This window comes from Macaca nemestrina, chromosome 16 (assembly GCF_043159975.1).
Source record: "Macaca nemestrina isolate mMacNem1 chromosome 16, mMacNem.hap1, whole genome shotgun sequence".
NCBI lineage: Eukaryota > Metazoa > Chordata > Mammalia > Primates > Cercopithecidae > Macaca > Macaca nemestrina.
This window is the reverse complement of record NC_092140.1, coordinates 105,178,039-105,192,163: the sequence shown is the minus strand read 5'-3', so window position 1 is coordinate 105,192,163 and position 14,125 is coordinate 105,178,039. Positions and strand designations below refer to the sequence as shown.

The window sequence follows — 14,125 nt, the reverse complement described above, 5'->3', positions numbered from 1 at the left end:
ATTTGGAAACTCCTGTGCATTTCCAAAAGGAAGAAAGTCTATTAATCCAGTAGTGCAGCATTTAAAGTCTTTTTCTGTAAATTATAGCTTGGACTCTTAGTGTTTTTGTAGGGGTAGTGTTGTTTTGTTTTTGTTTTTTTAAGTGATCTGTCTATAGGATTTTTCTAACAGCTGCAATACTTGTCTACTGAATCAATTTCTCTTGGGGGTTCCAGAAACCAGGAAATACCGTCAGCTGCATAGGCACTCTGAAGTTAAATTAATTCTGTATTTTAAGGACTAGCTAGAAAAAAAAAATAAAAATAACTAGATAAGGATTTAATTTATTTTTTCATTCGACATTCAAAGACTTCTCAATTCTTACATTTTTAAGTGGAGAGTTCATGAAGTTTTATTTGTGACATTTCTGTCACTATATTGTTGCCATATTTGCCTTAAATGATACTTCGCTAGGAAACAATCTACATACCAATAGCAGGTGAATAACAGCATAAACTAATAGTACAGCTCTTTCAGTCTTTAATCTTTCCTGTGTCCTTCCTAATGTTTGACACTGTGCAGCACAGATGTTCTTTGTGGTTTGTCATTGGACGTGGGGGTTGTGCCGATGCCTATAAAATTTGAAGTTATTGTGAAATGTTTCATATAAAGTACTAGTTTTATGTTATAAACATATAAAGAATAATGAAATGGACAATTATGTATCAACCACGCAAATTAAGAAATAGTGTAGTATATTGATGGAGCCTTTTTCTGTTGTTTTTAACCTGTGTTTTTTCCCTCTCCTGTTATTGCATGCAGGTGCTTGTTGCATTACTTATTTCTGCCAAGTGAGTCTAGAAGCAGACGCTGCTGGTGAACTTCCCAGCCAGTGTTTCGGGCACTTGTTTGCAGCTTCTACAATCTCTGATAGTTGAAGCCGTTTTCACTTCCAAACTGTTGTAAAGAATAATATAAAAGGAACTTTTTGAAGGATATTCTGTAGACATAAGATTTTCTGTGAAAATGAATTGCGCATGTTCATCTCACTGCATTTTTTGTCTGTGAATCACATACTTATCTAACACATGTTATGTATGTTTACATATGAAGATAATCTTTTTTTTTTTTTTTTTTTTTTTTTGAGACGGAGTCGCTCTGTCGCCCAGGCTGGAGTGCAGTGGCGCTATCTCGGCTCACTGCAAGCTCCGCCTCCCGGGTTTACGCCATTCTCCTGCCTCAGCCTCCCGAGTAGCTGGGACTACAGGCGCCCGCCACCTCGCCCGGCTAATTTTTTTGTATTTTTAGTGGAGACGGGGTTTCATTGTGTTAGCCAGGATGGTCTCGATCTCCTGACCTTGTGATCCGCCCGTCTCGGCCTCCCAAAGTGCTGGGATTACAGGCTTGAGCCACTGCGCCCGGCCGAAGATAATCTTGATGATCAACAGAAAGAGCTTTCCAATTTCGTGGAAAGGATTTGGAGTTGTCAATAGTGATTAGTTGCTGTTCGCAGGAAGACAATCTATAACTTACCCTAGCATGAGAGTTAGCTCATATTTTTACAATATCCGATATTAGATTTATATAGATAAATATAAATATAGATAAAGACTTTATATTTTAGAGCAGTTCTGAGTCCACAGCAAAAATTGGGTGAAAATACAAACCCCCTCAAATATGCAGTCTCCCCACCCTCACCCATCAACATCCCACATGAGAGTGGTGCATTGTTACAGCTGATGAAACTGCATTGACACATCATCGCCATCCGGAGTCCATAGTGTCCATAAGGTTCACTCTTGGCATTGTGCGTTCTGTGGCTCTGGACAAGTGTATGATGTCCACCATTAAGGTATCATACAGAGTAGTTTCACTGTTCTGAAAATCCTCTGTGTTCTGCCTATTTATCCCTCCCTGCCCCGCCAACCTCTGGCAACCACTGATCTTTTGGCTGTCTCCATAGTTTTGCCTTTTCTAGAATGTCGTATAGTTGGAATCATATAGTGATATTAGGTTTTAATCTCTGAAATTCAATTTAATGTCAAGAAGGGGACAGATTTCACATATTGAAAGTTTTCAAAGCTTCATTTGACAGCATTTTCATAAATAAAAGTAACCACGATTTTGGAATTATATATTCAACATAATTACCAAAACATAAAATATTTTTTTCTGTGACTAAAGGATTGCAAATTTATTGCTCTATATACTTCCAAGTTAATTATGGGCATTGAGAGCTAAGTGCTGATATCATATTTTGATCACCTTCTCCACCCTCCATTTCCAGATGGAGTAAAGTGGGGTCAAGTAGTCTCCTGAGCTCTAAGCCCCTCTCCAAAGCCTCTCTGGCATCAGGCCTGACAATGCCAAGGCCATGAGCACACAGCGTCTAGCTTGGTCTCCTTAGTCATCTCTGTGCACGTGCTGCTGCCTTGGCTGCTGGGTTTTGGCCAGAGTGACCGTGGAGCAGGGCCAGGGTATTATGAAAAAGCGCTAGGTTAGGTTTCAGTTTTCTGTGATTAGACTGAAAGATTTAGTTGCCAATTGTCATCAACCATATTTCTCACACTTTGCTCGATGAGTTACATTATCTCCAAAAGAAACCAGAAGGCTGTTTAGAAGTCCATAGTCTTACTGTAAATTGCCATCCAGTGAGTTGAGGCTCTTGCAGTCTACCTCTGATCTTCTGTTCTAATGTCAGAGTGTTAATAGGAGGGATTATTGAAAGCTTTTTTTAATAGAAAGGCATATAAGACTTTTTAGAATACTTTTATGTATATGAATAATTAAACCACAATAACATGTGTTAGATATATACCTAAAAGACAACAAAAATAGGTCTTAGAAAATATCCTTTTTTTTTTTTTTTTTTTTTTGAGACTGGGTGGGTCAGAGGATGCTATTCCTAAATTCCTCTTGTGATATGTTACCAGTCTGTTTATTTTGGCAAGATAAACTGTTAAGACTTAACAAATGATGGCTGTAAAGCACATGCTTTGTTAAGTATATAAACAGGCCACAGATGTTTCTATGGAAAGAAAGTATCTTATTCATCTCCATATTCCAGTGCCTGGCTCTTAGCATTCGATAGATGATGATGATGATGATGATGATGATGATGATGATTATTATTATTATTTTGAGACAGGGTCTTGCTCTGTCACCCAAGCTGAGGTGCAGTAGTATAATATTGGCTCACTGCAACTTCTGCCTCCCGGGTTTAAGCGATTCTCCTGCCTCAGACTCCTGAGTAGGTGGAACTACAGGCATATTCCACCACGCCTGGCAAATTTTTGTATTTTTAGTAGAGACGGGGTTTTGCCGTCTTGGCCAGGCTAGTCTTGAACTCCTGATTTCAGGTGATCCACCCATTTCAGCCTTTCAAAGTGCTGGGATTACAGGCATGAGCCACCATGCCTGACTGAGAGCTCTCCTAAAGTGTAAACCTAGGAGTGGAATTTTTTGATCAGAGGGTATGTAAATGTTCACTTTTAGAAGATAGTAGTGTCAAATGTTTGCTAAAGTGATTGGACCAATGTATTACGCGTATGTGAGTTCTCAGTGATCCATGTTCTCACCAACAATTACTGCCAAATTAATTTGCTTTCCCAAGTACCAGTAACATTGAGCGTCTTTTCATATATTTAAATATGTAGTTCTGTGATTCCTCTTTTGAAATGCTTGTGTCCAATGCCCGTTTTCCTAATGGGATGTTTGTCTTTTCCTTACTGATTTGTAGAGAGTCTATATATGTTCTAGAACTAGTATTTTGTTGGTTATATGTGTTCCAGATTGATATGGTTTGGCTCTGTGTCCCCACCCAAATCACATGTCGAATTATAATCTTGTAATACCCACGTGTCGGGGCGGGAACCTGGTGGGAGGTGATTGGATTATGGGGGTGGTGGTTTCTCACATGCTGTTCTCATGATAGTGTGTGGCAGTTCACTCCTCGCCCTTTCTCTCCTGCTCTGCCATGCTAAGACATGCTTCCTTCCCCTTCGCCTTCCACCACAGTTGTAAGTTTCCTGAGGCCTCCCAGTCATGCTTCCTGTTAAGCCTGTGGAACTGTGAGTCAGTTAAATCTCTTTTTCATAATTACCCAGTCTCAAGTAATTCTTTACAGCAGTGAGAGAATGAACTAATACACAGATCTATTCTTTTTTATGGCTCCTTTTTCACTTTATCGTATCTTTTTTTTTCTGTATTTAAAATTTGGAATAATTTTAGATTTACAGAAAATTTGCAAAGACAGTACAGAGAGTTTCCATGTGCCTTGTACCCAGTTTTCTCTTAATAGTATCATCTTTTGTAGCCATGGCACATTTGTCAGAACTAAGAAATTAACATTGGCATATTATTAGTAACTAAACTACAGGCTTTATTGGATTTCAGCAAGTTTTCCACCAATGTCCTCTTCCTGTGCCAGGACCTAGTCCTGGATATCACATTGCATTTTGACTTCATCATATTTTTTGAAGAACAAGTGTTCCTCATCTTAATGTAGTTGAAAGTTGTTTTTTGTTTTTTAATGATTTGTAATTTGGTTCTAATGTAAAGACGCCTACCCTTCCTGTGTTTTTTTCTTTTTTTTTTTTTTGAGACGGAGTCTCGCTCTGCCGCCCAGGCTGGAGTGCAGTGGCCGGATCTCAGCTCACTGCAAGCTCCGCCTCCCGGGTTCACGCCATTCTCCTGCCTCAGCCTCCCGAGTAGTTGGGACTACAGGCGCCCGCCACCGCGCCCGGCTAGTTTTTTGTATTTTTTAGTAGAGACGGGGTTTCACCGTGTTCGCCAAGATGGTCTCGATCTCCTGATCTCGTGATCCACCCGTCTCGGCCTCCCAAAGTGCTGGGATTACAGGCTTGAGCCACCGAGCCCGGCCTGTTTTTTTCTAAATTCTTTAAAATTTGCCTTTCATGATTTTAACATCTTAGAATTTAATTGAGTAGGGATGCAAATTGTTTTTCTCCATGTGGATAACAGATTTTTCTCCAACATTTATTGAATAGTCCTTCATCTTCAATGATCTGCCATATGTAGTTTTTATATAAGTGTGGTTCTCTCCTCTGCCTCCCAGGTTCAAGCGATTCTCCTGCCTCAGCCTCCCAAGTAGCTGGGATTACAGGCTCCCGCCACCATGCCTAGCTAATTTTTGTCTTTTTAGTAGAGACAGGGTTTTGTCATGTTGACCAGGCTGGTCTCGAACTCCTGACCTCGGGTGATCCACCCACCTCAGCCTTCCAAAGTATTGGAATTACTGGCGTGAGCCACCATGCCCGGCCCCTCCTTATTCTTCTTCCTTTTATTTTGAGACGGAGTCTCCCTCTGTCGCCCAGGCTGGAGTGCAGTGGCGTGATGTCCGCTCACTACAAGCTCCGCCTCCCGGGTTCACGCCATTCACCTGCCTCAGCCTCTCGAGTAGCTGGGACCACAGGCGCCGCCACCACGCCCGGCTAATTTTTTTGTATTTTTAGTAGAGACGGTTTCACCGTGTTGGCCAGGATGGTCTCGATCTCCTGACCTCGTGATCCGCGCACGCCTCGGCCTCCCAAAGTGCTGGGATTACAGGCGTGAGCCACGGTGCCCGGCCGCCCCTCCTTATTCTTAATCAACATCCTCTTTTTTTTTTTTTTTTTTTTTTGAGACGGAGTCTCGCTCTGTCCTCCAGGCTGGAGTGAGTGCCACGATCTCTTCTCACTGCAAGCTCCGCCTCCCGCGTTCCCACCATTCTCCTGCCTCAGCCTCCCGAGTAGCTGGGACCACAGGCACCACCACCTCGCCCGGCTAGTTTTTATTTTTTAGTAGAGACGGGGTTTCACCGTGTTAGCTAGGGTGGTCTCCATCTCCTGACCTCGTGATCTGCCCGCCTCGGCCTCCCAAAGTGCTGGGATGACAGGCGTGAGCCACCGCGCCCGGCCGCCCCTCCTTATTCTTAATCAACATCTTCTAAGTGGGTGTTTCTGGGTTTGCAACTTTAAAAATAAACACTTAGATCTCTGTGTGCTGATGGTGCCCTAATTTGTGTTCCTGGCCCTGATCTCTTTCCTGAACTCCAGACAGGCATCAAACAGTTAATAGAACATTCCCGGTTGGATTCCTATTTTGGATCTAAAATTTAACATGTCCAAAAGAAGCGAGGCTGAGAGGCCTTCATCTCCCAGTATGCATCATCTCACATTGGCCTGTCCAACACCTCCATCCTTCTGTATCGTAGGAATCTTCCCAGCTGTCAGGATAAAACCACCCGTCCCCGGCTTGTTTTCTGTCTTGCCTTAGGTCATTTTCCAGTGTCAGCCCTTTCTCCAAAATCTGTACCCAGTTTGGCCACTTGCCATCATCTCTACCCTGGTCCATGGCACCATTATACTTTGCAGTGTAAGCAGTGTGATTTTCCTCTAAAGAATTTTATCTGGCCAGGTGCAGTGGCTCACACCTGTAATCCCAGCACTTTGGGAGACTGAGGCAGGCGAATCCCTTGAGGCCAGGAGTTCGAGACCATCCTGGGCAACACGAAACCCCATCTCTACTAAAAATACAAACATTAGTTGGGCATGATGGTGTACACTTGTAGTCCCAGCTACACAGGAGGCTGAGGCAGGAGAATCACTTGAACCCAGGAAGCGGACACTGTAGTGAGCTGAGATCACACCACTGTACTCTAGCCTGGGTGACAGAGCGAGACTCCATCTCAAAAAAAAAAAAAAGTGTTCTATCTGTTTCAAGCATTGCAGTGGCTTCCTGTTGCAATTGAAAGAAAACTTAGTGTCCTTGTTATAGCCTATCAAGGCATTCAGTCTGTTCCTTGCCTGCCAGCCCCCATTCTCACCCCATAGCCTATCAAGGCATTTGGTCTGTTCCTCGCCTGCCAGCCCCCATTCTCACCCCATGTTATGTCAGGACCTGTCACGGTCTGCTCCAGGTCCACCGGCTCTCTCTCAGTGGTATAAATGCCAGGCTCATTCTTGCCTCCTGACCTTTGCAGGTTTTAAAACTAGAGTGACCTTTTAGCCAAATGTTAGCTCCATTCAGGGAGATCTTGGACCACAAGTAACTCTATGAAACAGCCTGGTGATGTACATTGTCATCCTACCTTTTTCTCTGATGATTTTTCTCTTCTTTCTCAGTGGTGTAGTTTAGGTGTTAACACTTTAATTCAGTAATAGTAGCTAAATGAAGAAGAAAGAATAGGAAGGAGGAAAATTAGGAATAACAAGCTAAACAATTTCACTGCGACTACCTTGAAGCGTATACAGCTTCATGGTCTTGTTAGTGGATCTCGTACAGGTCTATTTACATCCGGTACCATGCTTGTGGAGAGGCCTATTCAGCCAGTCAGAGCTTTGGGCAAGGAGAAGCCTTGCTTTCCCTCACCTTCTCATCTACTCGTCTCTTTTTCTAAGTCTCCCACATGTGCCTCCTTTGTAAGAAGAAAAACTAACTGCAGTGAACCAGAAAGACGGAGAACCAAAAAGAGGGAGAAATTTATTTCCACATTTACAAAGTATTTGTGCTTGTTAAATTCTGAATTTTCTCTAAGTATGGGACACTTTAGGTATTTCTCTAATATTTTTTTGAAGACATTTAATGCTTTTCTACTGTATGGGATTTGCTGTTCTTTTTTATTATAAGTTATTTCTTGTTAAGGAGCACTGGTAGAGTTCTCCCCACATATTCTTACACCTGCTGATTAAGTCAGTCTGTTTTCATCATTCTTCAGTTTCTCTGAAACCATTTTAACGTGTGTAGGGTGTATAATTTTTTTTTTTTAACAATTCTCTTCTTGACTACAGAAAATGTTAATATTATTTTTATTTGAAAAATGCATGTTCTGCATAACACTGAACAGCTGGTTTTTAAAATAAACTTTAATTCCAGATTGCCTAAGACTTACTTAGACTGAACTTAGATTTTAGAAAGTGCAGTAAGAACTTATTAATAATTGGGAAGTTCTGTTAAAGGAAAAACTTAAACTATTTGTATGTGTTTATATGACTTGTTAGAATGCCAGTTGTTGTTCTCTGAACATTTGTTTTATGAATGTTCTTTTCTTTTAGCTTGATAAAGATGACATGGTATACATGGAAGCATATGATAAATTGTTGGAGTCCTGGTTAACTTTGGTTCAAGACGACAAACATTTCCATAAAGGCTTTTTTACCCAACATGCAGTTCAAGTTTTCAATTCCTATATTCAGTGCCACCTAGCCGCTCCAGATGGCACAAGAAATTTGGTGAGTTTTACGCAAGATGGTAATTAACAGTCTATTTCATCATAGGCTATATTTCACCATGTTACACGTTATATAATGCCAGAAATTCAGGATGGGTTCCCTCAGAAGATTTGCCGGGAGCAGAAGTGGCCTTGTTCTCTGAGTTCTTATTATATGGGATGTTGCTTGTATGTATTCCTTTTCAGTTACCCACCTCTTTCTGTCTAGCTGTCAAGAGATATGAATAATTTGGACCATGGATGTCCGGTCTTTTCAGTGACAGAAGTTCAATGCTCCCATGTGGGAGGTGGGTTGTGGGCATGCAGTTAGTTGTGTTGATCACCATGGAGTGATTCCTGTACTTCTTGCTCTTGTATGTTTCCCTGTTTTGATAACTATCCCGGCTGGCAGCCGTGTTAGAAGGGAGTTCGTAGATAGCTGTGCTCGAAGGTTGGCTGTGTCCTGCTCTCCTTTTGCTCTGCAGTGCTAAGCTGTCTAAGCTGTGTTATGGAGCCGCAGAAGTGCACGCGGAATAGGTAATGCTGTTCCTCATTGTTTATTGCTTTCACTTGCAATAGACTGCCAATGGCGTGGCCTCTCGTGAGGAGGAAGAAATAAGTGAACTTCAAGAGGATGATCGAGACCAGTTTTCTGATCAACTGGCCAGTGTAGGAATGCTAGGAAGAATTGCTGCAGAGCACTGTATACCTCTTCTGACAAGGTACACACAGTCCAGAGAAACCCCATGGAGCAAATGTTCTCCATTCACAATTCCCTGGAGGGCACTTAAAGTGTGTAAAGACTTTAAACACCCCACCCCGTGTCCCAGCACACTGGAACAATGGACAGAAACATACTCATGATTGCCTTCCTTGGCTTAGACCTTTGGAGCCCAGGCACTACAGCGTAGATGGCAGAGAGATTGTGGAAAACATGGTATGAGAAATGATTTGACCCATATCAGTAAAAACTTGGAATAACCAGTTTTCAAATGCCTGTCGTAAACCTTGTTTGTAAAGCAGTGTTTTAATTCTGTGTTATAAAAAATAAATCATAATTCCTATAGTGCTGTGAGAACAGTTGTGTACTATAATGTTTTTGTATATGTGTTTTTACGCTAACATTTAATTCGTGTTGTCTGATATATGGAAGTTGTAAGTTGTTCCATGTCTTTGCTTATTGAACTTTATGAAGCTGCTGTTTTCTCCTCTTTTAGTTTATTAGAAGAAAGAGTAACAAGACTCCACGGTCAGTTACAACGACATCAGCAACAATTACTTGCTTCACCGGGTTCAAGCACTATTGACAACAAAATGCTTGATGATCTCTATGAAGATATTCACTGGCTTATTTTAGTTACAGGTTGGTTGGTGGTTTCTTTTTAAAATGTAATTGCCAACTGAGCAGTTTAAGCCTTAAAAGAAGCTTCATATATGAAAAACAATAGTGTGTATACAATATTGGATAAAATTTGGATACAGCTATTTTCTGTCATAGAACTATGGATGCATTTTTTAAAAATACTGGCTAATATGTATGCAGTGCTGTTGCATACCAAATGTTTTACGGATCTCATTTTACCCGCTGAATTAGTATTGCTAGGTAGTATTACTGTTATCATCATCATCGTCATTATCCCCAACTAATAGATGAAGAAGCTGGGACTTGGAGAGTATAAGAAACTAGCCCATTGTCACAGTGCTGTTCATTTTTGGAGCCAGAATGTAAATCTAGGCAGTCTGACTCTCAGGATCTGCTTTTTTGACCACCATACTGTTAGTGATTCCATATTTTAAATAATAAGGAAAAAATCTTGACTTTTGAAAATGAATTCCCTAATATTGACTTCTAATATAGATAGTAGCAGAATTTCTATTAACTTTACAGAATACAGTACTGAAAATTATTTAAGACAGTAGATTAAAAAGCCCCTATGAATTACAAAATTGGTGAATAAAACATTTGTCCTTTTCTGTATTTTTGAGGGTTACTTATCTGAGACGTAGAAAGTTTTTTTGCATAAACTTGAAATTAACAGGTTAACATTTATAATTTACATCAATTTATATGATGTATCTAAATCAAATAAAACTGAAAACATTTATAGTACAATTTGATAAATGTAGATTTGTTAAGTGTTCATTTTTAATTTTTTTTAAACTGAAGGCTACCTCTTAGCTGATGATACTCAGGGAGAGACTCCGCTAATACCTCCAGAAATAATGGAATATTCCATTAAGCATTCATCTGAAGTTGACATTAATACAACACTTCAAATTTTGGGATCTCCAGGAGAAAAGGCTTCTTCCATCCCAGGGTACAACAGAACAGATTCTGTGATTAGGTAATATAAACTCTATAGCTGTGCTCTTGTAATTTTTATACTGTTTTATAAATTCTGAGTTGATGGGTAGATGACTGGAGTGATAGGCACGTTGTAAATCTGATACATGAAAAAAAATGAAAACTTGGAGAAGCCTTGAAATACACAAGGATGGCAAGTACTCAGTATATTTAGGCAATGCCACTCTAGTGAGAGTTGACAGCTATCCCCAGTACTGAAGAAGAGAAATGTCACATTATTCTGAATACGATGAGACTTGGAAGGGACATTGGATGTAGTTATGAACGTGACGCCTGTCCATCAGAGGGCAGTACTGATGCATGCAGGCGCCCTAAACGAAGGGGACCAGATGAACATTAAGTCTCGCTCATAAAAGCTAAAACTATGTTTCGGTGGCTTTCTCATGGAAAATGATAGATAATTCGTGTCTCAAAAAATGGAAATATTTATTCTAAATGTGAAACTGAAGAGCCCTGTTAGACGACAGGAGAGTGCCTCAAATGAAACAATTCACTTTAATCTTTCTAGTACTAATGGCAAAATTTTCGTTAATTCTTAATGATGAAATTAAGGAGGGGTAAACCTGTATTAGAAATGTCTGGCCAGGTGCAGTGGCTCACACCTGCAATCCCAGCACTTTGGGAGGCTGAGGCGGGCAGATCACGAGGTCAAGAGATTGAGACCATCCTGACCAACATAGTGAAACCCTGTCTCTACTAAAAATACAAAAATTAGCTGAGTGTGGTGGTGCATGCCTGTAGTCCCAGCTACTCGGGAGGCTGAGGCAGGAGAATCGCTTGAACCTGGGAGGCAGAGGTTGCAGTGAGCTCAGATCACGCCACTGCACTCCAGCCTGGCGACAGAGCAAGGCTCTGTCTCCAAAAAAAAAAAAAAAAAAAAAAAAGTTCCTAAAAGTGGATTTGAAAACAACATGTAAAATTTCAGTATCTTTATTTTAAATGTAGGTTGCAAGCAGAGATGTCAGTAATGATAATAACATTGGTTTTTATCAGCTGCAAAACCAGTAACTCAAACAGGATGATGTCCCCTTTATTCTTTTTGGTATGCAAAAACATATGGATATCATTTAAACATGCAATAGAAAATGTGGCTTTTAAAAAAATAGTTGAAATATTAAGCTGATAACCAAGGATATGTGGGGAAATTTATTTCCTTTATTGTTGCATTGTCTTGTTTGAAATAAAATCATACTTTATTGAAAAAGTTACATCTTCATTTTAGGATTACTATAGTCATTAGATTTAGTGTGTCTGGAAATCAGTGCTTTGCTCTGGTTTGGTTGATGGTGAATGTTAATTTAAAAAGCAGTTCATTTCAGGGTGCTGTCATATTATATATTCTTTGTTGTATTGTTTGCTTGGGCAGTAGCATTAGGAGTGCTTTCCTTGTATTTTAAGTGCTTTTTCAATTTTTGTCAGTCCCAGGTGTTAGTGTGGGAGTGACACATTTTGGTATCTGAGAGCACAGACTATGGAGGATTGGGACAAAAAAAAAAAAATCACTATATTTTTAATCCAAAGAATTAATATGAAATTTAATGTTATATGGTAGAAACATTTCTTGTTTCACTAAAAAAGCAGCTCACATATCTTAAAACAGGTAACATTTGAGAAATAATTATTGACTACTGACTACCTAACAGGGAGCCTTTGGGTATTTGAACAAAACAGATAGAAGTCACTCCTCTTTTAAAGCTCTTTGTAAAGGAGAGATAATAAATAAGTAAATTATGTAGTCTGTTAGAAGACAACAAATGTGACAGGTAAAAAGCTAGAGTGAGAGTATCAGTAGGGATTGTTGTAGCTGTCATTAGTGTGGTCAATGTTGGCTTTATTAGAAGGTGATGGGAGCAGAGACGTGAGGCTGGTAAGGGAGGCCATGCAGGTGTCTGCGGGGAGAGCATTCCAAGCAAAATACACAGTGAATGCAAAGGCCTTGGGCCTGCCTGGCATGTTCAAGAACAGCAAGAACAGCCGTGGTGGGTTGAGCAGAGTGAGGTGGAATTTTGTAGGAGATGGAGTTAGGAAAATAGAAGGAAAACAGATAAGGTCTTAGGCCTTTGTAACATCTTTGGCTTTTGTTCTGAATGAAGCGGCATGCCGTTGTAGGGTTTTGAGCAGAAGAGTAACTTAAATGTTAAGAAGTTGACTCTGCTGCATTGAGAGTAAACGATGGAGGCTGGGCACCGTGGCTCACGCTTGGAATCCTAGCACTTTGGGAGGCCAACGTGGGCAGATTGCCTTAGCTCAGAAGTTCAAGACCAGACGGGGCAATGTTGAAACCCCGTCTCTACTAAATACAAAAAATTAGCCGGGCATCGTGGTGCTCACCTCCTGTAGTTCCAGCTACTCAGGAGGGTGAGGCATGATAATCGCTTGAACCTGGGAGGCAGAGGTTGCAGTGAGCTGAGATCGCACTACTGCCCTCCAGCCTGGGCGACACAGCGAGACCCTGTCTCAAGAAAAAAAAACACAAAAAAAACCTGAGAGTAAGTGATGGAAGCCAGGAGACCAGTTAGGAGACAAATTGCAGTAATCCAAGAGAAAGATGATGGTGGCTCAGACCTATACTGGAGGTTGTGAGAAGTTAAAGAAAGCTCTGTTTGATTTATTGTGTTGACTTTGGATTTATGACGTACAAATGTAATCTAGGATTGACTTGGAAAATATGAGAAACTGAGTGCTGTTTGGAATATATTTGTAGATATAGTGCTTTAAGAAATTGAAGTAGGAATGGGGTATTAATCTTGGAATATCAACAGTTTAAAAATATTTTGATGTTTTTATCAGTTAGATTTCAACTCCCCTGCATGCCAGCATCTGAGGGTACAGTTAGAAGTGTGTATGGGTGTTACAGGAGCTCCTGGTGCCCCTAATCTATGGGCAGAAGAGAACCAGAGGTGGCTTCTTGAAGCATAAGAGTACTTCGGGCAGTGACAATAGCATGAGCAGCGATGTTGTTGGAAAGGGGTCCCTGAGGGTTCTCGGATCTTGCACAAGAAAGAATTCAGGGCGAGTCCATCGAGTAAAGTGAAAGCAAGTTTATTAAGAAAGTAAAGGAATAAAAGAATGGCTACTCCACAGACAGAGCAGGAAGTTCCTGAAAATAAGAAATAAGAAAATAAGAGGAGGAACACATCCACAATTCTTTGTGTGTGTGTGTGTGTGTGTGTGTGTGTGTGTGTGTGTGTGTATGATAAAAAAAGATCATGGGGCGATGTGCTTTGCTACAAGAGTTTGTGATAAAGGATTAATTTTCTTAATTACTGTATTTTGCAAGAATCAGTATGCTGTCTTTTAAGCAAAATTAGGAATGCTTTTGTTCTACAGATGTCAGAATATCTGGACACTCCCAAGTCTGGGTCTGTTTAGTAAATCTTACTAATTTGTTCCCTTAACTGTAAACATCTAGAGAATAGGAAATGCTTGACTTTCTGGGAATGCAGCCCATCAGGTCCCAGCGTCATTTTCCTAGCCCTCACTCAAGATGCAGTCAGTCTGGTTCGATGCCTCTGACGGTAAGAGAGCCCTGCTTAAGCGAGAGGAACTTTGGTGTAGCTGGTGTGTGACCC

General features: G+C 40.7%; 1 protein-coding gene across 5 annotated transcripts in view; it reads left to right on the top strand.

Moving 5' to 3' along the window:
• Positions 1 to 14,125, top strand: part of LOC105490303 (exportin 4) — a 112,545-nt gene that overhangs the window by 74,002 nt on the left and 24,418 nt on the right. For all 5 annotated transcript variants that reach the window (XM_071081671.1, XM_071081672.1, XM_071081673.1 and 2 more), the window contains 4 exons: positions 8,034 to 8,210; positions 8,768 to 8,910; positions 9,406 to 9,551; positions 10,356 to 10,533. In XM_071081671.1, the coding sequence (XP_070937772.1) occupies positions 8,034 to 8,210; positions 8,768 to 8,910; positions 9,406 to 9,551; positions 10,356 to 10,533 (644 nt within the window). The remainder of the gene's footprint in view (positions 1 to 8,033; positions 8,211 to 8,767; positions 8,911 to 9,405; positions 9,552 to 10,355; positions 10,534 to 14,125) is intronic.